General features: G+C 38.1%; 1 protein-coding gene across 9 annotated transcripts in view; it reads left to right on the top strand.

The window, feature by feature from the left end:
* DLG2 (discs large MAGUK scaffold protein 2) overlaps positions 1-24,962 on the top strand; it is a 4,792,098-nt gene that overhangs the window by 2,641,882 nt on the left and 2,125,254 nt on the right. For all 9 annotated transcript variants that reach the window (XM_044071159.1, XM_044071154.1, XM_044071155.1 and 6 more), the window contains one exon: positions 21,333-21,457. In XM_044071159.1, the coding sequence (XP_043927094.1) occupies positions 21,333-21,457 (125 nt within the window). The remainder of the gene's footprint in view (positions 1-21,332; positions 21,458-24,962) is intronic.

Here is a 24,962-nt window from a genome sequence, read left to right as displayed (position 1 = left end):
CCCTTAGAATGTTATAACCAGGTGGGGTTATAGAGTTGTCTTTGACATGGGGTTTAAGCCATGTCTCTATTATGAGCATTTTGTCAGGATTACATATGAGATAGCTGAGTGCAGTTCTTCTATTTTTTTTCATGATACCATGGATGTTCAGATTTAGTATTAGTAGGTCAGTGGGTTTGCCTTTAATTAGGAGGTGGCTGGTAATTGTTTTTATCGGGGTAGATACTGGGCCAGGGTTGTGATGAATGTCACCTCCTAGTAGTAACTGAGCTGCTATGTTGGAAAGTGTTTTGAGGTAAGAAACTAATAAACAGTGATATCTGTAGCTAGGTTGTTTTTTGGATTGTGTGATATGGTGTATTGGTGGGGTGGTTAGGAGGAGGTATGGTCTGTGATAGATCTGGGTTGTGTTTATGTGTTTGTGGGGGTTGAATGTGGTAAGGGATAAGGTGGGGGATTTGTTGCAGTTGAAATGGGAGAGTGAATAATGATAGGAGGTACTGGAGGAGATTAAATGGAGGGCTGTTGATGAGAAAAATAGTTGTAGAGAAGGGTGGTGGTGGGGGTAGTGGGTGTGGTCCATGATGACAGAGTTTATTCATTGTAGAAAGGAGGGTAAGGAGGGGGATGGTGAGTAAATGGTAGGGGGTGAGCTGTGGGTGTGGTTTGTGTGTGATTGGTTGCATACTGGGTGTGGCAGGAGGTCAGGTGATCAAGGGTTAGAAGAAAAGTAAGGAGGTAGTTGAAGTAAGAATGTAGAAAGAAATGGCAAATATTGATTATGCTATGACTATAGCAGATTGTTAGTTACCCAATTACAATCAAGAAGAGGTTTTGCAAGTGAAAATATCAAAAAAATGGAGTGAGTTGGGGGGCAGAGGAGGAAATTCCTTAAGAATCTTGGTTGTAGTGTTATAGGGCCTGTAGAGAGTGGTGGGGGTTACCATTAAGAATACACTTTCCCACTGCCAACCACAGTGGTGTGTAGGTATTAATTTAGGCAGATAATAACCTTTTGCCTGGAACAAAAGAGAGGCTGATGGTTCTCTTGTCCTGGGACGTTCACAAGGTGGTTGCTTGTGCTCAGTATGTGGGGGCCATTGGCAGTTGGGAGGCACTGTATTAGTACTCTGTGACCAAAAAATATGAGAAAAGTACTTATAAGCAGTTGCCATGTGTATAGAAGCAATAATAATAATAATAGTAGTTGTAGTATGATGTGTGACACTGTGATAGCAGGACACAGTTACAGTATAGTAATCCTAGCTAACCCCTGTTAGATCATATCCAAGGAGGACCCTGTGAAAGGTCCTTGATGAAAACTCTCAGGATTGAGGTTGAAAGTCAAGGAAAAGGCACGAGCGATTCAGTCTGTGCAAATGGTTATACGAGCTGTGACTGAAAGGCCACCAGATGGCACTATTGCCTGGTTTATACTGAGTAGAACTAGTGGAGTTGCATAAATTGTAAGAAAGCCAGAGTGTTATCATGCACTGTAGCCTTTTCAATAAATGTTGTTTGTTTCACTTTATCCTGTATATCTAAGGCAGGGATGGTTCTGTGTCTCTGCGGTTAAGCTATATAGAGTTCCTTAGGTGCATCTTTAGCATGCTACCATTAAAAAACATGAGAAATAGTGGGACGGATTGTCATCTACTTTTAACTGCTTTGATGATTATGGTTATATATGACACCAGACAAAAGTTTGGGCAATCTGCAGTTAGCTTAGCTGCTTAAAGAATAAGGTAAAACAATTAAAATGCCTTGTTCATGTGTAATTAACAACACCGAACAAGGTAAATCTTACAAAAAGTCCTGTCGATGGTAAAAATCTCTAAAATGCCCTGTTTGAGTGTACTTAAGAAACATTGGACAGAGGTAAACCTCTGCAATAACCTGTCTATAGTTAATTTAAAATCACCAGAGCAGGTCGTGCGATCTGCAGATAAGTTTAGCTGCATAAGGAAGTGTGTTGCTATGTGGCTATTTGTAAAGCATTCTACTGCCTTAAAAATAGTAACACAGTGCAAAGCCTGTGTGCTTATGTGTCTTAACTGCTTCACTGTTTTATCTTGGCTTATTCATGGACGAGCTTCTTCCTATGAAGATCTAACAAGTGGGTTCAGACCAAGGTGACCATTTTGTAGCAGGACCTAAACTGGGATACTTGAGGGCCACCCTGAGAAGCCAGTTCTGCAATCCCATTCTCCCAGCCCCCATAGGAGTGGAGATAGGGCAGCTATGTCATCTCACACTGGGGCAGGCAGGTTGGCCTCCTGTCCTTCAACAGGCACTGTGAGGATGCCACTCTGTGAATAGCCCCACCCAGGAGGTAAAAGGCCACATGCCAGGAGGCTTGAAGGGATGCACATTTGTTGGCACCTGGCACCATGGGGGTGAGAGACTGAGGTGTGCCACAAAAATTGCAGAGATAGGAGACTCAGGGCCATCTCCCCTGCGAGTTTGAAAGCCCTAGGTGCAAGGCAAAGTGGAAGTCTGGATGAGGGCCTGAATGAGGCTTTGTGGCCCAACAGAGTTCCATGAGGCTGGGAAGATCTCCTGAGAGCATGCATGACACTGCATGATTTGGCAAGTTAGGAGATATGTAACCATGGAAAAGAGCTCTCTCTCTCCTGGGTAGAAGTGGAACTCCAGAGGGGTTCAGTCCCAATGTAAGAGGTGGAAAGTGACTGGTATAGGAAAGCACTCACCTGGGTGAGGGAGTGCAGACCATGCCCTCTCTGGGCCAGAAGTCTGGAAGGGGGATAGAGGCAGATAGTGGCAGGGCTGGGTGAGCTCTTGCCTGTGTGAGGGGGGTCAGGCACAGCCCCTATGATGGAAGTCCTTAAGAGAGCAACTGGTGGACAGTGGTGGGGCCTGGAGAGCTCCTGCCTGGGTGAGTGGGGTCAGGCAGAGCTCCTCATGATGGAAGTCCTTGAAGTGCCAAGATGGACAGCAGAGTGGTCTGGAGAGCTCCTGCTGGGGAGAGGCATTCAACTTCACCCCATAACTGACAGCATCCTTGTAAAATCTTAAAGTCCCCAGAGCTGCTCTGGATAGGAAAGAAAGGGGACTCTGAAACCTTCATGAGAGAGGATCTTGCACCTCAGCAGCTGAGGGGAGTTCCAGAGGAGCAGAGGGAAGCTCCCCTGAGAGGGTCTAAGGGCATGAGCGATCCAGCATGATTTTGCAGCCTGCAGGAGACATGCAGATGGCAGAGTCCCCATTCATGTGGGGGCCATGGCTGGGGAAGGTCTCTTGGCCAGGTCAAAGGGGAGGACTGTCGAGTTTGGCCCTGACAGAAGTCAGTACAGGAGCACCAGGCAGATGGGTGTAGGGACTGGAGAGCTCCTGCCTGGGTGAGTGGGGTCAAGCAGAACTCCCTATAATGGAAGTCCTTGGTGGAGTGACTGACTGATGGTGGAAGGGCCTGGAAGGCTCCTACCAAGGCAAAGACATCTGACCTTACCCCATACCCAATGGCATCCCCAAAAAAATCACAAAGTCCCCAGATCTGCTTAGGATGGGAAAGCAGGGGGACTGGCCACCCTAGGAAGCCAAGTCACCATTCAGACTTAGTGGTCTAAACTCGGACATTTCTGTGTCTCAAAGGCAATGTTTGGGATTCCGGGACAAAGACTTCCAAACTGGGATGGTCCTGGAAAAACTGGGACCGTTGGTCACCTTGGTTGAGACAGTTATGTCTAAGTAAAAAAATGCATCAGAAATAACCAGTGTCTTGTCAGAGAAGCCTCTTGTCTTGCAGAAGCCTGTAACAAAGCATTTTGTGTTTAAGTAATGGCATCAGTTTCTCATCTACTTAATTTCTGATCATCAATACCTCTGCAACTTCTGTGGTCACCAAAAAATTTGATGTAAACATATGCTTGGTAACATGACAGTAAATGCAATAATTTGTGCTGTTAACATCAACATATAGAGAAGGACAGAAATGAAGACAGTGACAGAGACAGATAAAAATGTTTCTGTGTGTATATGTATGTGTGAGTGGGGGGGGGTGTGCATATGCGTAAGTGCTTGTGAGTATATGCCTGTGTGTGTGTGTGTGTGTGTGTGTGTGTGTGTGTGTGTGTGTGTGTGTGTGTGTGTGTGTGTGTGTGTGTGTGTGTGTGTGTGTGTGTGTGGAGGGGGGTCCTACTTTGTTTCTTTGAATCTAATTTCACTGAATTTAATTTTACCCCAACCACATAGCTGAAAACACAAATTACTGAAACCTCATTTCACTGAGCTGAACTTAGTATATATGGCATTGTGTAGAGTACTGTAAGGCAAGTAAAAGGTATATGCCCTTTTCCCCACTGTAGTTGCTGAAAAGGAGATTCTGTTTGACAGCTCACACTTTGCTTCCAGAGAAGTAATGATATTTCTGTCCTGGCTGTTCAACAGTGGAAACCTAAAGACAAGCTAGCCAACTGCAAAAGGTGACTCACAAACAACAATGAATAAGTAATAACAAATGTGAGTCAGCTAGATTTTATTAGAATAGGTTAGCTCTTTTGCGGGGTTACCGCTTCTTCAGACCAATATAAATACAGAAACAAGATACATAAATTTAAAACAAGTCCTAAAAAAATGAACCAGTCATCCTTAGCTGTTAATAAAACAATCAATGCTATTAGCATAACCCAATTTTAATCATTGCCTCATCAACAAGGCTGGCTTAAGGGAAATCTAATAATGTACAAATTACTGTTGCCATGTTATGTCTAAATTTACTATTGTGGGACATAAAACGTTTAATGGCATCAACATCAGCTTGATTAGGGATGACAGTGAACATTATTAGATTTGATTCTACATAATAACATATTTTTGTATGAGAACCAGTATTATTTACAAAAATTGGGTGTAGCCATGGGCACCACTTGCGCCAACAGTTATGCCAACTTGGTATTGATGCAATGGGAAAAATGAGAATATTTATAACAACAATCCCTATGGGAGTTTTATTAAGCATTATGTGAGATTTGTGAATGACATTTTTATTTTATGGGGAAGTGTGAATGAACTTTTTGATTTTGTTAGTCACCTTGAAAATACTTCTGATTTCCTCAGGTTTACCATAGGTTATTCTTTTACATCCATAGATTTTTTGGATGTCACTGTCTATAAGAATCCTCATGGATTCTTGGATACTAAGATGTACAACAAACCTTGTTGGGGAAATGGGCTGATACACAGTTCCGGTATGCATCCCCCTTATGTATTTTCCAACATACTTAAGGGTTAATCTTTGAGAATGTCTACACTCTATTAATAATGACACATTTGAAGAGACTTTACTTACTCTCAATGAAGGCTTTTTGCTGAAAGGGGTTATTGCTGAAAGGGGTTATTCTCATAAGCAAAAAACAGACATAAGTAGGGGGACTATTCAAAGTCAACAGAATGGAGATACCCTTTATTTTTCATGTATACCATATACCACTAGACGTGACCATAGTGATAGAATGGGTAAATTCCCCAGATTCTTCATTAAATATTCTAGTAGTATTCAACAATTTTGTAATGTTATAAGAAAAAATTGGCCAGTTTTATTGGCTTACAATAAAGTAAGACAAGTAGTAGGACAACACCTGTCCTTCAATTTTAGGAATAATATATGCATCAAAAGACTTCTGTGTTATGGACCAAGACATTCATTGCCATTGGTGTCAGGGAAGAAAGGTACGTTTCCCTGTTACAGTTGTAAAGCCTGCTGCTCTTCCATTTGTCAAGATCCTTGCTTTATACATCCTATCACTGGGAGTATTTTCTCTCCTAGGATTACAGCCACTTGCAGAAGCAGCAATTTGGTTTATTTTGCTACATGCTGCTCCTGCAGTGACTTCTATGTTGGCAAGACTTATGGTCAACTAAGGGAACAGACACTTGAGCATTTAGGGAATGTACATAATAAGATTTTAACGAATGCTTTAGCTAATCGTGCATTTTTATTTCAAGAACATGATACCTTTAATTTTAGGGTTTTACAACAGCTTCATCCTACTGTTAGGAAGGGTGATTTTAATAATTCTGTTGAAATGTGTGAGTTAAAATGGATTATTTCTTTGCAATCACATAAATCACCAGGGCTAAATAGTGGAATTTCCCTTAAGCCAGCCTTCTTGATGAGGTGATGATTAAAATTGGGTTATGTTAATAGCATTGATTGTTTTATTAGTGACTAAGGATGATTGTTTCATTTTTTCTAGGACTTGTTTTAGATTTATGTATCTTGCTTCTGTATTTATATTGGTCTGAAGAATTGGTAACCCCGCCAAAGCTCTAACCTATTCTAATAAACTCTAGCTGCATTTTATCTCTGTTGTTTTTGTACATGCACCATGTTGGCTGACTCACATTTGTTTTTTACCTGTTCAACAGTGGATCAGCTTTCCCCTTGTACAAGTATTGGAAGGATTATGAGAATTTACCTGCCCTGCCCAAATATGTTTTTGGAACTAGAGAAGGCATATGACTGAGTAGCCAACAATACCCTTTGGGAAGTGTTACACTAGTATGGGTTCCAAGGGCTTCTGATGAATACCATTTGGTCCATATCCTGTGGATCAAGGGCTTTGTTTGCATGATCTGTGTTAAGTTGAATATTTTAAAAGTAGGTGTAGGTCTTGCTAACTGTTTACCTTGTTTCCACTACTATTCATGATTTTCACAGAGAGGATATCAAGGTGCAGAAAAGGTTACGATGTGATGGCCACATCTTTATTGTTTGCAGATGAAGCTGTCTTCTTGGACCCAAGTGCCTCCAATCAGCAGCATGCACTGCACTAGTTCCCAACTGAGTGTGAAACCACAGGAATGAAGAACAGCTTTTCTAAATAAGAGCTTATGTTTCCGTCACAGAAAAAAAAGTGGATTGCATTGCGTGGTTGAGAGGAACCAACTAAGTATCTCAAAGTCTTATTCGTGAGAGAGGTTAGAGAGGATCAGCACATCAAAAGCTGGATGCAGCAGCAGCAGTGGTGCTACAGACATTATATCAAATGCAACCTCAGAACTATGAGGAAGCTCTCCATTAACCAGCCACTGCATATCCCCATCTTTACCTGTGGTCATGAACATTAAGTAGTGACTAGATGGAAGACATCACAATACAAGGAGGAGAAATGAGGTTCCTTTAGGGCATTGTTGGAATGATTCTTCAAGGGAGAATGAAGATCTTGGCAGTTCAGAAAGATGTGGGATTAGAAGCAATTCTCCTCAAGACTGAGAGGAGACCGTTGAGAGTGTTTGCATACCTAGGGAGAACACCATATGAGCATCTCTCCTAGTGAGGTAAAGCCTTTGGACAGAATGAGGGCATGCTGGAGGGATCATACCTAGGAATCTCCTGTAGTTGCTGAGGATAAGGAAGCCTTGTCTGCTTTACTCAGTATGTTCCCACTGCAATCCCAGGACAAGTAAGTAAAATAATGGCTTGATGGATGAATGGATTTTGTTCTAACAACAAAAAAGTTTTCGCCAAAACAAAACAAAAAAAAAAAAAAAATAGCATGTCTAATAACTGAAAATGTATAATTTTATCAAATATATTCATCTTATCACCCTCATACATTCATTCACTCTTGGCCACAGTAGTCATATCCAGTCCAATCAACTATTTCCTCTATTATAAACAATAATTTCCTCACTTCATTTCCTGCATGTTCAATGTAAACCTTTTATCAGTTACCTTCTGCACTAATCTACCTATTCATACTTACAAATACTTAATAACATTTTATAATCCCTGATTCTCAATGCTATAACCCTCATGTTATTCAAATTCTCTCTTTCTTGCAGATAAATTTAATTAAACTATAACTCATATATTTTTATCTTATGATGTTCAAGTTTAAATTAATTTCAATGCCAATTTTTCACTGTCCCAACAAATAATCCATTTGCAAGTTCAAGGCTTCATAGATGATTACTAGGCTAACAGTCTTACGAGGCCTTTTTAAGCTTAGCCATGTTTTCCATTTGTAAATGACAGGATAAATTGCGCAGAGGCATCTAGATGGTTTTAGGTGTCAGGTTATTTACAAGCTGTCTCTACAACAGAGACATTGGTGCCACTCCATGGGTATATTACTGATTCCCCATCCAATAGTCCAGGTAACATTTCAGTAGGGCCAGGGTCGATCTCTGCTTCACATGGATTGGAAGCCTGTTCCACAAGTAGGGATAGTCTTTGAGACACATATCTGTCCACCCAACACATTCTATTTCTGTTGCACGCAAGGTTTGTGTCCTTTTGTAAGGGATTTCTAATACTGTTAGACTTGTGGATGTGCAGCAAGTTGAGATGTACTGGATCAAATGATGCATTGTAAGCCAGGCACAGATCACCTTTCAGTACTCAGTATGAGACTGGTTATGTTTGAGGCAGTTATTGAAGAGCAAGTTAAAGCTTAAGAGCTCAAGTTTCTTATTTAAAACAGGTAATAATTAATTTTCCCAAATAACAAACAGGTGTAGTGTAATTCAGTCGAGCAGGAAGGGTGGTGTAAAGGGGGAAGATGCCCTTGGTGCAAACTATTAGGAGGCTCAAGCAAGAAGTGTAAAAGTGCACCTCCTTCATTATTTTTTATTGTATTGGCAATTTGGCAATTTCTTTTCCTGATATCTGAAGGGGAAAGGGACATGGATTAGTTGTAGGCAGTAGAAAGCCATAAGCTAGTTTTTTTTTTTTTTTTTTTTGGCTCTTCCTAAGGGGTGGGGTACTACATCAAAAACAGGGACTGGACAGGAGGTGAGTTATTTACAGCTCTGGTATAATTTACAAAAAAGGAGCACACAGAACCCTCTAAAGGGTCTGCAAACCTGCACATCACATCAGCCAGCATAGCAAACTGCTCTAAGAGCCAGACTGTGAAGAAACTGTAAAATGGAATACAGCTTGTAACTATCAGTAAAAGCAAAGCTAATAAGATTTCTTAAAATTGTCTAGCAGCTTCTTACAAAAACATACAAAACCCAAATAAACAATGGCAGAGTGTTTATTATGCAAAAACTTGACAAAAATATTCCTATCTCTAGAAACTAAGTGTTACTAATGAAGTGTAAATGCTAAACTACTTAGCAAAAACTAATTTTTGCCAGATTATATTCATTAGCTTCTAGGTCTTAAACCGGATTTTATAAGTCAAAGTAAACACAATGTTATGAAAACAAATGCAATATTTCTGTAACCACTTAAACTATACACATTCTGTCAGCAACATTTTGTTCATTTAGCTGTGAGTGTCCATATGCCGCCAAGGAGTTCTACCTGTCTCTTGATTTCTGAGTTATTTAGAGAAAATATACAATATTATAATATAAATAAATCAATACTATGTGGACAATATTCAATAGTTCTTTAGCTTCTCTCGAGGGAAGTTAAATATCATTGCAGACACATCCTCAGTCATGCAATCCTTAAGACAAAGTATTTCAATAGCTTGATTATAGCAAGATTTAGGAATTATGAATGTAAATATGAACAGTCAATATTAGATGTCTAGAAGAATCATGAAGATGATTATACAGAAACATCTGGAGGTGTCACTAGGGTATGATGAACATATACATCTCTAGCTATTTCTCTCTCTCTCTCTCTCTCTCTCTCTCTCTCTCGTTAGCTATCTATTTATATGATTATATTATGACAGATCAACAAAACAGCAGCACAAATGAGTGACACACAAATGAGAGAACAAAAAAGAGCCAGTGCTCAAATGGGTAACATACCAAATAAGTAAATCACAAAATATTTACAAGTTCTCTCCCCTGTCAGTAAACCCCCAGCTACAAAACCCAGAAAAACATTATATAAATAGTAATACTGTTAGGGAAAAAAGTTGTTAGTAACTTGATGTGTAGGATTGGGACAAGGGGAAGGGACAGGCTTAGGGTTTGCACCAGTAAAGATGGGCTGGGGGCTTCACTCCCTATTGACTTTTATTGTACAACATTCTCAAATATGACAACATCAGGTATCCCATGTTTAGAAAATATAGACTTTAATTTACTCGCTGTGTCTGGCAGCTTCATAAGTTCAAAGAATTTAGAAATACAATCTACCCGTACAAGAAATATGGCCTTGCTGAACTTACGCCAAGACTGACCCATGGATGGAGATGCTTTTTAGTACAAGTATGGCCTGGAGAAGACCAGTTACCATCTCTTCCTTGGCACTATTATTATGATATGCATGCCATATGGCAAAGATCTGTCCTGTCAGAAACAGCATTCTAGCCCAATGCATTTTATCACTAGCTCTTGCCTTCTCAGCTGATTGGGAACTTTCATTTTGTCAGCTTTGGACTTTAAATTAAATGAAATTAAACATTGGTCTTGAACAAAATGTATTTCTTTCTTGAAAGAAAAACAAGACTAAATTTCTCTTCTTAATAATTCCTTGTTGTTGTTGTTTTAATCAGGTAAGTCTCTTGTAAATTATTTAAGAAACTGCATTTGAAATCAGAGTTAATGACATCTCTGGAATTCTTATACTTTTTCTTCTGTCAGTTATGACTGTGATATTACTCAGTGAAGTTCCAGTTATGCTAGCAATCCTTAATACTTCCCTATTAAATATGTTTTCTATGGGTTCTACATTTCCGAGCCGCTCTCTCACACCCATTTATCCCTATTTCATCCTTCCTTATGTTATCATGACTTCCCCTTACCTACTGATTGTCATTAATCCTATTGCCCTCTTGTCTTTGTAGCTATCTCACACTTCTTCTCCTTTCTACTCCTCTTCTCTCTGCATGTCTCTCTCACCTTTTCTGGGTTCTTCCCATGTTATCCTTTCCAGCAACTATTCTCACTTGCCTCTTCTGTCTTCATGCCTCTCTATATAATGATTTGCTGCTGATAACCCTGTAATATAAGCCATCTCAGTCATTATCACTCCATCTTATCCATAAAACTCTGCTAAGTATAATTCCATTTTTCAATCCATGATTTGACATTGTGAATGGTTTCTTGAAATAAATATTGAAGCATATTCTTTCAGCTGTAAATAAGTAAAAACTTTTTTTATCATATCTTTTTATCTGTAAATATGTTTTGTTTATTTATGTGATCCTATTCACCCAGGCTGTGCCTGTAAATGTTCCATTGAGATCAGTGTACTGTCCTGGTAAACAAATATAAATAAATGAATATTTGTAAGCATTTATGCTCTGTTTCCACATGAACTTCTTTACTGAAAACAAATTTATGGATTTTCTCATGCCCATGCACAATTGTCCAACGATCCTTCTTTACTCATGTGATGCGGTAAATTATTTTGATCCACAGGAGTCTAATCGATTTTCTTGTAGAATCCCAGCTCCTCTACCATTCTGAGTGTACCTGTCTACGTGCAACCCTGCTGCTTTACTTATACCATATTATTTTAATTTTCATAAGTCCATTCTCATACTACCTCTTGTTCTAACACTGTTATTACAGTCACAGATATTGCATATCTATATCTATATCTATATCTATATCTATATCTATATAAATTACATATAAACCTTGCAAAATACTGTATCATTCATAGGAGCCCTTGCATTTCCTGTTAGCTTGTTTAATGGCTTTGGCTTATACAAATAGTCTATGCTTTTCTGTATCAGCTTTATGTGATTCTGAGATTAGAATATGGTGTAATTCAGACTTGACACGTTCACTTTATATTTGCTTTTTATTTAAAGTGAAATTATGTTGCCTTAATTTTTTCATCAGCTGTTATCAGTCTCTTGAGACACACATCATTTCTCTAACTCTCACTAACAGGTCAGTGGGTATGTTTCTAATACTCTCCAAGGCCACTGATCTTTGAAGCAGCTCTTAGGAACATCTTTGGTGATAAGGAAACAACAAATAGAAATAAAAGGAATCTGTGTTTTCATAGCTGTGTAATACATATAGACAGTTTGGACCTTTCATTTTTTGGTGTGATATGCTCAAATCCCAGATTGACATCTGTCTACTTGCTTCTAAAACTAACTTATTATTTGTCCCCTTAAAGATGACATGATCATTAGTAATCATTGGTAAACATTTGGTAATGCTCTTTGTAAGAATTTTATTCACATTTTGTAGAGCCATATAAATACACATATCGTCTTACTTCACAAAAGTAACCATGCTTTTCGCATGTTTTGTTGTCTCTGATAGCTCATTCAATCACATGTAGGCTTTCCTTTCAGTTTCCGCCTACATTCTGCTCCTGAGAAATACTGGTACTTTCTTAGGATAATATATCAGTGGCATAACATCAGGCTTGATTTTTGCTTTATACTTTGCTGGTACACCTCCTAAGCCTGAATTTAAGTCATCATTATCCAGACGGATATCATTGCTATGAATGTGCACTCTTGAGATTTCTTTGCAAATGTATAATTTTTTTTCACTACATATATATAATTGGCTTTCAAACTGTGAATTTGTTTTCAAATCCTTAGCTTCTCACAAGCCCAATAACCCAAAATTAGGAGAAATTTTAAATTCTACAGTATATAACAGAATTACCCACTTCTTGCATTTTCTTCAGATGCAAAGTAGCTGTTCACCTAGTGGTTTTATTTTTCTTGATGTTGCACGTTGCTAGTGTGCACGTATTACCGTTTTCAGTGACATGCAGAACTAGTAAAGTACCTTCACATAAAGTACTTATCTGTGCACCTATGCCTAGCTTAAGTCCAAAAATTTAGTTATTAATTCTCAACATTTCTTGCTGGCAGTCTGACTTTCATTCTTGTCTCAATGCTTTCAGCTCTTTAGAATTCAATGCATTTATTACCTCTTATTTTTCATTTTAATATCACATAACACATGTGTTTGTTGGTGGAACTGCTTTTTATCACCCTGTTCAACAACTTACACATTCTTTTGAATATTCTTCTCTTTCCCTATACACACCTTTACAAAATGGATGTTTCTAGCAGAGGTTCTACAGAATAGATTACAAAGAAGAGTAAAGTTTGCTGCCATGTGCATTGACATACCTATTAATCAAGGCTGGTATTTCAACTGCTCCAAATTTTCTCTTTACATTATTTCTCATTCTCTTGATTCCATTTCTATTAAAATATATGCACAATTTCTTTTTCATTTTTCCTTTCTGTTTGGCTCTCATTAAGTCTTATGACTTCCATTACCTAAGTTAATTATTTTAGCTAAGTGTATTTAACTTTGCTTGCTCTTCATGTTTCATCGTTTGGTAAGATCAGGCCTACCTTTCTTAACAGCCCATCCCTTGTTTTAACAGTCAAACTTTCACTAACTGTTCTGTCTCGTACTAATGAATGATGCAATTCACCAAATTCACAGAGTTTACATATTTTATTTTGCTATGGAAATTGTCTCTATAGTATATGTACAATCAAGTGTGCTTAAAAAGAAAAATAATACATTAATAGCAGGTTTTTAGACTTACAACAATTATATTTTATGTAATAGCTGTTTTATATTTCTTCTCTGCTAGAAATGTAAAGGATTTAAATAGTTTTGAAGTTTCTTCTCTACTAACATGCAGGCATGAAGCACACTTTACATATTCAGGTTTCCCAAGTATTCCACTTATAGTAAGGGTTGAATCAACTTACTGGACATAAAGCTTTGTTTTCATGCTAATTTGCATTGCAGAGAAAGCATTCCTGTTGGTTGCACCTGGAATACTTCCTAAACTACAGATTTCACTTCTGCATTTCTGAAAACATAACCTATAAAGAAAATATATCTATTCACTTCTGCAAATATATTTCTCCATTGTGCCATTATTTAATGTGTGAGGTTTGCTGGAATGCTCTTTAAGCATTACAGGCACACAGGCACACAGACACAACAGATCAATATTTACTATCCACGAGGTATTCTCGTGGTAGAAAGATCCCTGTAGGCAACTTTAGCATGTTTAAAGGTGTATACATTAAATTGTTCTAAGACTGTCTAAAAAACAGATGAGGGCTGGAGATCAAAGATCTTCATTAGATTAACAAAATGGTACAGTGATTGAAGTAATAAGCCATAAGAAGACAATGGACTTTGAAAAAAATTCAAAAAGGGCAGACATGATGCTAGAATGAGAGCCATGTGATATACTGAAGAATAAAAATGCAATATGTTTGATAATCGATAACATGGTAGTTTACAGGATCTTGCTAATGTTATATAATTCAGGAAGAACTGCAGTATGGTGGATTTTTTCAGTTTCTTATGAACTAATGCACACATGAACGATTCAGCTGTTTATACATGTACTAGTTTTGTGTGCTTTATGAATCTCTGTCTCTGTCTCTCTCTCTCTCTTATATATATATATATATATATATATATATATATATATATATATATATATGTGTGTGTGTGTGTGTGTGTGTGTGTGTGTGTGGTTTAATTTCAACCTCATTTGGTTGATTCCCGTATTGCCAACTTGCAGTACTGTGAGTGTTCAGTGTAGGGAATGCCACTGTCCATTCATGGGGGGACAAATTTTGTAATAATTTAAACAAGGTTTGAACAAATATGTGTAACAATGTGTATGTTAAAAGCCAATGCTTATGAGGAATATATATATATATATATATATATATATATATATATATATATATATATATATATATATATATATATATACGAACATATATGTTTTAATACATGCTTTCAAAAATGTTTTGCATGCATGTTTTATAGTTCATTTGAACGTTTCAATAGAATGTTCATTAGGATTGTAAATTAAGTAAGAAATTTGATTGGTTAATGTGCATGTGGAACTTTGTATTTAAACAATGTGATTATGAGCTCCTTTTGCTCTGAAGAAGCCATCAGTTGATGGTTAAAGCGCTTAGTATTTTGGAGCCTTTTAGCTCTTCATTAAAGCAGCTTGGTGCAGTCCGTGAAATTTGTGTCTTGTACGTTTATTTTAGTGATTTACCCTGTTGGGTTTAGTGTTTTTTACAAGTGTCATTTCTCGGCTACACCGGTTGGTTTTCTGAGGACTTGATTTTTCTTTCAAAGTTTTTCTTCAAACAATTTTATAGAAGCAGTTATACGGGAATTAACCATTTCAGTTAGGAAGCTGACGATGTTACTCACGCAGACCCAGGTGGATGCTGGGAAGTCTTCTCAGGTGACGGTGATGGACTCACAAGCCCAGCTGTTCACATTGCATTCCTTTCCAGGCTTGGACATCGAAGATGATGGAGATGTTACCAATGGTGAGGGTATCCAGGTTGGTACTGGAATTCAGCAGAGCCGAATGGACATTCAACAATGGTTGCCTATTCCAGACGTCAACTTCTTGGTCTCGAAGGAGGAAGGAAGGGTTCTTTCGATGCCATCTTTAAAAAAGCAGCTTGAGCATTTTGAAACTATTTGCCGAAGATTCCGAGGTCTACAACTGGACAATGCATTTCTTTCTAAATCCATCGCTTTGAAACAAGTTCTGAAAGGGCTTAGGTTCAACAAAATGCTGAATGGGATCGAAAAAGGATCTACGGCCTATAAGCAGTTGGTGGATTTGTATGATAAAACTGGGTTAGAGATCTTGGACATCATCATCAAAAACAATATGAGTAAGTTGGAAATGCTTGAAAAAGAAATAGTAACTTTAAGTAAAAGTATTACCAGTGACTTATTGTTTTTTCAGTATGCCAAACAATACAATGTTGTGCTCAATAACATTGAAAAGTTTGTAGATAAAAATATTAAAACAAATATGAAAAAGTTATCAAGAGATCTGTCTGACTATAAGAACAATATGGCATACAATTTTGGTCCGAACAATAACAGGGCCAGTAATAAATATGGCTCAAGCAATAGGCAAAAGTATAACAACTTGGGCAATGTTTGTGATAGTAACGATGAACATGATTCTGGGGAAAGCAATGATGAGCAGTTTGGTTTTTTAGAAACATCTTCGGGTCCAAGGAGATCAGAACGCCTGAGAAACAAATTGGGGGGTGATTCAGGGAGCCCGTCGAATGGTTCCCATTACAATCAACAACAAGGGAACAACCATTACAACACGAGAGGACGGTGGTACAGCAACAACCGGAGGCAGAGATAATTCAAGGACTGGACTTTTGTTATAATGATGAAGCTATTGACATTGTTAATGATAGTAACACATTTCTCAGTACTTTGGAATGTAACACTAATGTTGTTGAATTTACATGTGGTGCCGATAGGGTTGACGACAGCATTTCAACGGGTGTATTTGGTTGTAATAATGATGTAGCTGAATTTAGATGTGAAGTGAGTACGAAAGCAGGCTTCACTATTTATAATTTCAGCGCTTTGGAAATAAAAGAAATGCACCATGACCTACTAGCAAAGGGGTTTACATATGTGCCTGTGTTTTGTCATAAAATTGTGGACTTGTTTACTAGCTTGAAAATATATACTAGGCAGTTGAATTTAGCTTTATATTTTAAAAGGCAGAACATACAGAGAGATTTTATTCCTTCTTTATTAACTAGGAAAAGTACATTTATTCCACCTACTGATAAAGATGTGGCATTATTTGAGAAACTATCTGTCAATAATATACGAACGTACTTGGAAAGGAATAAATCTAGGGAACAAGATAACCTCACTGAGCAGGAGAGGTTAGCATTGAAAGAATTGACCACAAATAAAGAAATTAGAATAATGAAACCCGATAAAGGGAGTGGGGTTGTCATTATGACCCACTTTGATTATATAGCCAAAATGGAAGTTATTTTAAATGATGACAGCACATATCAGAGGGCATCTAGATGTGAGATGAATATAGCATATCAAAAAATTGATTTATTCTTAATGGACACATTGTTGGAAGGGGGGATACAAGAAAAAGATTATGGATTTTTGCTAGTTGAACACCCAATTACACCTGCAGTATTCGGCATTCCCAAAATCCATAAAAATATGAATGACCCCCCTTTCAGACCGATAGTGGCAGCAAGGGGGTCCAAAACTGAGCCATTGGCAGCGTATGTAGAAAGGAATACAGAAGGCTTGTTGAATAAATTTGGGCCCATATTGAAGGACTCATGGCATTGTTTACAGCAACTTAATAGAATCGATAAGGGTGACTTCAATTGGTCATTCCTTACCATTGATGTGGTCAATTTATTTTCAACAATACCCCAAGAAGAGGGGTTGGAATATTTTAGGGAAAGCCCCTTGATAAGTAAACATTTGATCACTGTAAAGTTGAACAATGTAGTTAACTTCATGGAACTTTTGCTCAAAAACAATTACATGATATTTGAGGGAGAAATTTACCATCAAATATCAGGGGTGGCAATGGGGGCCAAATGTGCCCCCATTTTTGCTAATTTGGTACTTCTACATTGGGAAGAAACATTTTTGTTCCCTACCCCTTTTTTTGAACATATTGTATTATACAATTGTTTTTTAGATGATATACTAATTATTTGGAGGGGAAATGAAGATGAAGCTAGGAATTTTGTTGAATATCTAAATTCCACCACCCCGTTTCTTTCTTTTACATATAAGTGGGACAATAAAACAATAGACTTTTTGGATAAAAAACTTACTAAGACAAGTGAAGGTTTGGAAAGTAATATTTATAGAAAGGAGACATATAGTAATTCACTTTTGCATTTTTCAAGTTGCCATCCATTACACCAATGTAAAATTGTGATCAAAGGGCAGATGGGTCACATCTTGTAAGTAATGTTGAGATTTATCATAGTGAGATGTACAAACGAATAGGAATATTTTTAGATATAGGATATCCACTGAAATTGTTGATCACAGTTAAAAAAGAGGTGATGAAAAGAAGGTGGACATCATTCAAACCCATTCTGGTAGAAAAAAGTGGGACCACTGATGTAATGGAAAGAATAGAACCTTCTCATTCAAAGATGTTCGATTCAAGAGCCCTTGTCTTGAAATACAATTTCCAGATACCTAATATTATGGAGATTATTGGAAAGTCTTGGGACTTGGCATTTAATATGGAAATGCGAAAGGAATTAGGCCAAAAACCAAAAGTAATTTTTTAAGAGGCTTAAATATAAAGAATTTATTTGAGATGCCACAAAATAGATTTACAACTTCACAAATGTACAAATGTGGGTCTTGCAGGTACTGTAGATATATTAATGATGGACCCTATGTTGTTGTGAGGGGATCCAATAGAATTATTCCATGCCCGGGCAAATGTAGTTGCAACTCTAAGAAAGTGGTTTATCTTGCGACTTGTACAATATGTGCAGGGTTCTACATAGGGAAAACTATACGTAGATTAAGGGAAAGGATAGCAGAACATCAGAGGGCCATTAAAAACAAGGATAATCACAACACGTTGTATTTACATTTCAAGAAATGTGTCAATTTTAACAAGATTATATTTCTTGTAATTGACAGGGTAATGATAAGTGAGAGAGGTGGTGATGACAACGTCAGAGTTGAGTCTTTAGAATTAAAATGGCAGATGACATTAGATGCAACAACCTACCCTGGACTCAACGACCACATTTCCATAAAGCCCATTTTGAAACAAAGGGCTATGGTTATTTGAGGCCATTTTGCTCTGATTCATTGGGGGGAAAGGTTTGTAATAATTTAAACAAGGTTTTAACAAATATTTGTAACAATGTGTATGTTAAAAGCCAATGCTTATGAGGAATATATATATATATATATATATATATATATATATATATATATATATATATATATATATATATAAACATATATGTTTTAATACATGCTTTCAAACAAGTTTTCCATGCATGCTTTATGGTTCATTTGAACGTTTTAATAGAATGTTCACTGGGATTGTAAATTAAGTAAGAAATTTGATTGGTTAATGTGCATGTGGAACTTTGTATTTAAACAATGTGATTATGAGCTCCTTTTACTCTGAAGAAGCCATCAGTTGATGGAGAAAGTGCTTAGTATTTTGGAGCCTTTTAGCTCTTCATTAAAGCAGCTTGTTAAAGTCTGTGAAATTTGTGTTTCGTACGTTTATTTTAATGATTTACCCTGTTGAGTTTAGTGTTTTTTACATTTGCACATATGTGATTGGTGTTCTGACTACATATCACGGTACAGTAGGAATTGGGAAATTACCCTTTTCTCCACTGTAGTGCAATCACAGAGTTGGAAAAGATAATTGGCAGGGGGTATGGGAGGCACAGCCCCGCATGTGGGTGCTGGGGGGCTTACCCCCCTGCAAAATGTTACATTACATGATTTGCAATAGTGTACTGCAAAAATAATGTCAAAAGTGTGAATGTGTTTCTTTCACTACATGCACTTCGACGTTCTGACCTCATTATTATGTATAACATCGCACATGTGAATCACACAGCTAAATATATTTTATTATGACTTTTATTTTCATAGTAAATATATATATAGATGTGTGTATATATATATATATATATATATATATATATATATATATTTTTATATATATATATATATATATATATATATATATATATGGGAACACTTCACAATGCCGAAATCCTGAAAGATTGAATTTCATATGGCCGAGACCATATGATCGAACTTTCAGAATCCTGACATTTTGAACGGAGATCTGCATACAGAGTAGAATGGGAGATTTCCCTTTTCCTCGTTCTAGTGCGATCTCGGAGTTGGAATATTTAAGTAGCGGGAATGTGGGGGGGGTGCAGAAACATTTAAATTGTTGGGGGGTTTTTTTGATTTGTTTCAGAATTTCAATATTCTGAAACATCGATCATATGGTCTCAGCCATATGAAATTCGATGTTTCGGAATATCGAGATTCTGAAGTGAATCCATGTACAATTGCCAATAAGTAATGCAAAAATGTTCTAAAAAAAATGCATGGGGATTTAACTTACAGGGTCTGGCCTTATGCAGTCTGAATGAAATATGCATCTATAAGGATATTTTTATTTATTATAAAAAGTTCTTAGTGCCAGCATGTATGCTTTTCTGGAGGCTCTGATTTCCATGATACTTATATCAACTAGCTATATGTTTTGCTTTTAGACCACTCTGTTATGGTTTAATTGAACTGATACTTAATTAGATCTGTTTTTAATTTTCATGGTCAATTGATCTTAAGCATTAATGCAGATACATTTTTTTTTTAAATTTAGAAGCACGTTCATTTAATTATTTTGGTTTGTTAAGACTTCAATAAATGTATACTTATTAATATTTGTTATGGTTTTGCTAACTTGAAATCCTGCAAGGGAAAATTTAGTTTTGGTTTTATGGTTCTGTTTTAAAGTTGCATATTCTTTGCATATTACATATGCTTGCGATTATTTTGTTGGCATATTTTTTGTCGGCCCAACCAGTGTTGGGAGATTCATCTATATTGTTTTAACGCACCTTTTGGCACTAACCTTGTTGGCAGTAGGAATATGAACAATGCAGCTGTAATGAAGTAGCAATGTAAAAGCTTTTATGGACACCTTAGGGGAAAAAACACAGTAATAAATAACCTGATGGCAACGTATTAAAAAAAATGTTTAGATAAGGCTAGGTGGATTGCAATATGATAACTGTTTCCTTAGATTCCTCTTTTGTTTACCTGGGCAATAATCTTAATCATGTACTAATAATGAAACTTATTCCTCTTTATTAAAGGACGCGTGTGTGTGTGTGTGTGTGTGTGTGTGTGTGTGTGTGTGTGTGTGTGTGTGTGTGCGCGTGCGTGCGTGCGTGTTTGTGTGCGCGCATGTGTGCGTGTGTGCGTGTGCGTTTGTGTGTGTGTGTGTGTGTGTGTGTGTGTGTGTGTGTGTGTGTATGTGTGTGTATGAGTGTGTGTGTTTTACTGTTAAAGATAAGGAGAAAGCAGTAAGCAAAAGGAGGTACCACAATGGTCAGAGCTGGTTCTGATCCAGATAAAATGAGAAAAAGGAACTAGGTGTTTTTTTGTTTGTTTGGTTGGTTGGTTATTTGTTTGTTTGTTTGTTTGTTTGTTTGTTTGTTTGTTTGTTTGCTTTTTGCATAGGAAGAGGTATTGGTTGATTTCTTAGCAATAATGTGCTTATGATAATAAAATAGAATTATTATTATTGTTAATTATAATAATAATAATAATAATAATGTACTAATATTGTACTACTACTACTACTAATAATAGTAATGTTATAGCTCAATATATGTCATAACAGCTTTCATTTATTAATAGCAATTTCACAAGTAAACTCTAGCAGAAAAAAATGCTTTCTCCACACCGCAAAAAATAATATAATTTTTGCTGGTGCATCACAATTCAGATGGGAAAAAAAGTTGCTTCTAGGCAAAACAATGGCTGAGATGATTATATTTTATTTTATCTGAGGTAACTTCACATTCTAATTTTAGCCTGTTGTTCTGCAGGGCAATTCTGGCTTGGGATTCAGTATTGCTGGTGGCATTGACAACCCTCACATTGGAGATGACCCTGGCATATTCATTACTAAAATTATACCTGGTGGAGCTGCTGCAGAGGATGGTCGACTCAGGTAAGTCTTTGACAACATGCTGCAATGTGAAAAAAAACTGTCTCAGAATAAATCAATAGCAATGTCAGGAAACAAGAGACATAGTGTATAATACGTTGTGAAAGTGTATTTAATTGCATCACATCATAAAACAACATGGCTGTTCTCATTTCTATAAAGTACAGAAGATACTACATAGATTGCATATAATCTGTGTTCTAGCTCTTAATGCACCCATATTTTTTTATTTATTATTTTTTCTTTACTTTGGACAGAAGTGGCTGAAATGCAAAACACTGAATAGTTCTTTCTTTGCAGCAGCTCATGGTTTCACAAAGAGCTCAGATTGTTGAATTGAATGGTTTTGCAATGCATACACTAACCCTGGGATTCAGGAAGCCGTATTTTCCATGTAGGAACAGTGTAGGAGCTCCTGCATTGAAAATGGCCACTGAGCGATTCAGGATAGTGCCATTTTCACGTGCATTATCGGTCCTACACTGTTCTAGCACAGAAAACCAGCAAATATGCAAATCACCTCATTTTCTGGTGAAAACCATGCAAATGAGGTGATTTAGTGATCCACCAAGCTGCCAGGTCTTCTTGCTAGAACAGTGTTAGCACAGATATGCATTCAGAAAATAACTGAGTAAATTTCTGCAACTGACAAAACGGAGGCATTACAGTTCATGAAAAAGCATGTATTATGTACATTAGACATGCCAATGGCCAAATATAAGGCCAGTGGCATTAAAAAGTGATTAATTATTATGAAAATTAAACTTTTTGTTTTGGCTTATCTCGGCTGTTTAAACATAGGGCAGCAGTGCGCAAACGGGATCGTGCCAAAAATAAAAAAAATGTGAAAACTCAATTTTAAGTTAATTCTGCATTTTGCCATTATAGTCAATGGCATGCAGAATGTAAACAATACCAGGGACCACTGATTGTCAAGGGGAAAATGGTCCATTTTAGTGCAGTAACTAACAACCTACACACTGGAGTATGCAAATGAGGGGAGTTATACTGAATTACATATTTCTTCAAAGTGTCAGCTTGTACCTAACCGTGTAGGTGCAGCAATACAACAGTGCAAGTGTAAGAGCCAAATAACTTCATAAGGAGGTGTGTCATGCTTACTGTAAGCTCATTGGAGCTCTGTGGCCTGTGTTTGCCCTTAGCTAAGCATAGCTAAGGAAGGGAGTGTGTCAGATGTGCCTGAGTAGTGTGTACATAGCCTAAACAGGTGTATGCACCACACACCAGGTTTTAAACAAAGAAAAAGAAAAAGAGGAAATGGCAGCACTGTTTACATTTGAGCACTGGGTATGCATGGTGTGCCTCAGGGCTTAAATAGGGAAGAACTGGGAAAGTGAAACAGCAGTAGGAAGGCAATCAAGGAGAACTAGCATAGCTGGCAGGTGCAATGTATCAGAGTCAACCAATTACACATGCAGCAGCCCAGCCACTACTATAAACTATGCAAACACCTTTCAGACCATTTTTTGGGGAAACAGCAGTAGGAAGGCAATCAAGGAGAACTAGCATAGTTGTCAGGTGGAATGTATCAGAATCAACCAATTACACATGCAGCAGCCCAGCACAATAATATAAACTATGAAAACACCCTACAGACTGTTTTTTCCCACAAACTGGGGATTTTTAATTGGCAAAGCTAACTAAAAATGTTAGAGGCTGCTGCTGCTTTACTCCATCGATATGTGTTAGAGACTGAGGGTGGTGAGGAGGAGAATGCTGACAACTGATCCACAGTGAGGAGGAGAAGGAGAGTGTACAAACCCAGGGCAACCTACCAGGGCCTACATGAGCTGGAGATAACAGAGCGCTATAGGGTGGACAGGAACATTCTACAGCAAATTGTTGAGCTGTGCCGGCCACGCCTCACACACAGAACTAATAGAGGGGAACGATCCCAGTGGATACCAAGGTATGTGTAGGCTTAAGAATACTAGCCATAGGTACCTTCCAAAGACCAACTGGAGATATCAGGGGGGTTTCACAGGCATCAGCATCCAGGGTACTCCACCAGTACCTGGATGCCATGACACCACATACCGATGAGCACATATATTCTCCCACCACCCGTGAGGCATTGATTAGAAGTACACGTCTCTTCCACCGTATAGCAGAATACCCTGAGATAGTGGGTGCTATAGCCTGCACGTACATCCACATCAAAGCTCCAACTGGTGAACGGAGTAGGGTCTATATAAACCGCAACAGCTTCTCCTCCATCAACTGCCAGGTCATGTGTGATGCCCTGGGCATTATCATGAATGTGTGTGCTGGCAGCCCCGGAAGCTATCATGACTTCCACATGTGGCATTGCTCAAAGCTGTATCAGGCATTTGCCAATGGGACATCCCATATGCCCATCTAGTGGGGGATGCTGGCTATGCACTGGAGCCATGGCTGATGACACCCATCAGAAATGTACACAGACCCAAACAAGAACACCATAATGAGGCACACAAACAAACCAGGATTATTGTAGAGCATGTACTTAGGATGCTCAAATCATGGTTCCGCTGCCCTGACATATCTGGTGGAGCCTTGCAGTACTCTCCAACTACATGTATACAAATGTTCAAAGTATGTGCCATGCTACACAATATGATCCTGCGTAAACAGCTGCAGCAGGAACAGCACAGGGCAGGACCACACAGCCCCCCGCCATTGCCAAGGCCAGCACAGGCACAGAGGGACTTGGAGGAAGAACATCCTGAGCCTGCCCCTGTAGGCAGAAGGAGGTGTGCCCAGTATGCCCAGGCCTTGGCAAAGAGGCAATGCTTAGCACACACACTGACACTGTAGGGATCCAGGGACTGATACCTCTCTCCAACTCACACATACAGCAAAAGGGATGCCAAAAATGACACTACCTGTGCTTTACCATGTATAGGGAGTGTAATATGTACATCCAACATAGTCAGCCCTCCAGCACTGTCCTCAATACTGGCCCAGCAACAAGGAAATTCACCCTTCCTATAACTTACTGAATGGAGTAGTATGTTGTCATAGTTGTATGTATGATATGGATGCAAGCATGCAAGGGAATTGGGTGGCTGAATGGGATAGCAGCAGACAGCTATATGGGACAGCAGGAAATTCATAACAAATACTGGTGTCAACATACTAGGCAGTACTACGCAAGGTGACAACTCCCACCGCAGTACGTGTGATGGCCTAAATAACTGTGAGTGTCAATACGTCACACACATGGATGTCATTGAGGGTCACATACCCACCACCAGTCTCACCCAGCAGGACAGGTGTAGATGACCATAAAGAAAGGCCGGGCTAAGGCCCCCAAATGATGGCAATGGTGAACAGCCCCCACCAGACCTACACAGACATACTACAACAGGTCTGGCAGTTGCATTTTAGTTCTGAAGGGTAAGAAGTCTGAAACTGAAATTTATGCCACTAAGATCTAACATGTGTACTCTACTGATATGCCTCCTTTCTGCATGATAGGTCATATTACAATATGAAAGGGGAGCCA

This window comes from Protopterus annectens, chromosome 5.part0, assembly GCF_019279795.1.
Source record: "Protopterus annectens isolate FY-2018-M chromosome 5.part0, PAN1.0, whole genome shotgun sequence".
Taxonomy (NCBI): domain Eukaryota; kingdom Metazoa; phylum Chordata; order Ceratodontiformes; family Protopteridae; genus Protopterus; species Protopterus annectens.
Note: the sequence above shows the minus strand (reverse complement) of the source record. Positions and strands in the feature narration are given on the sequence as shown.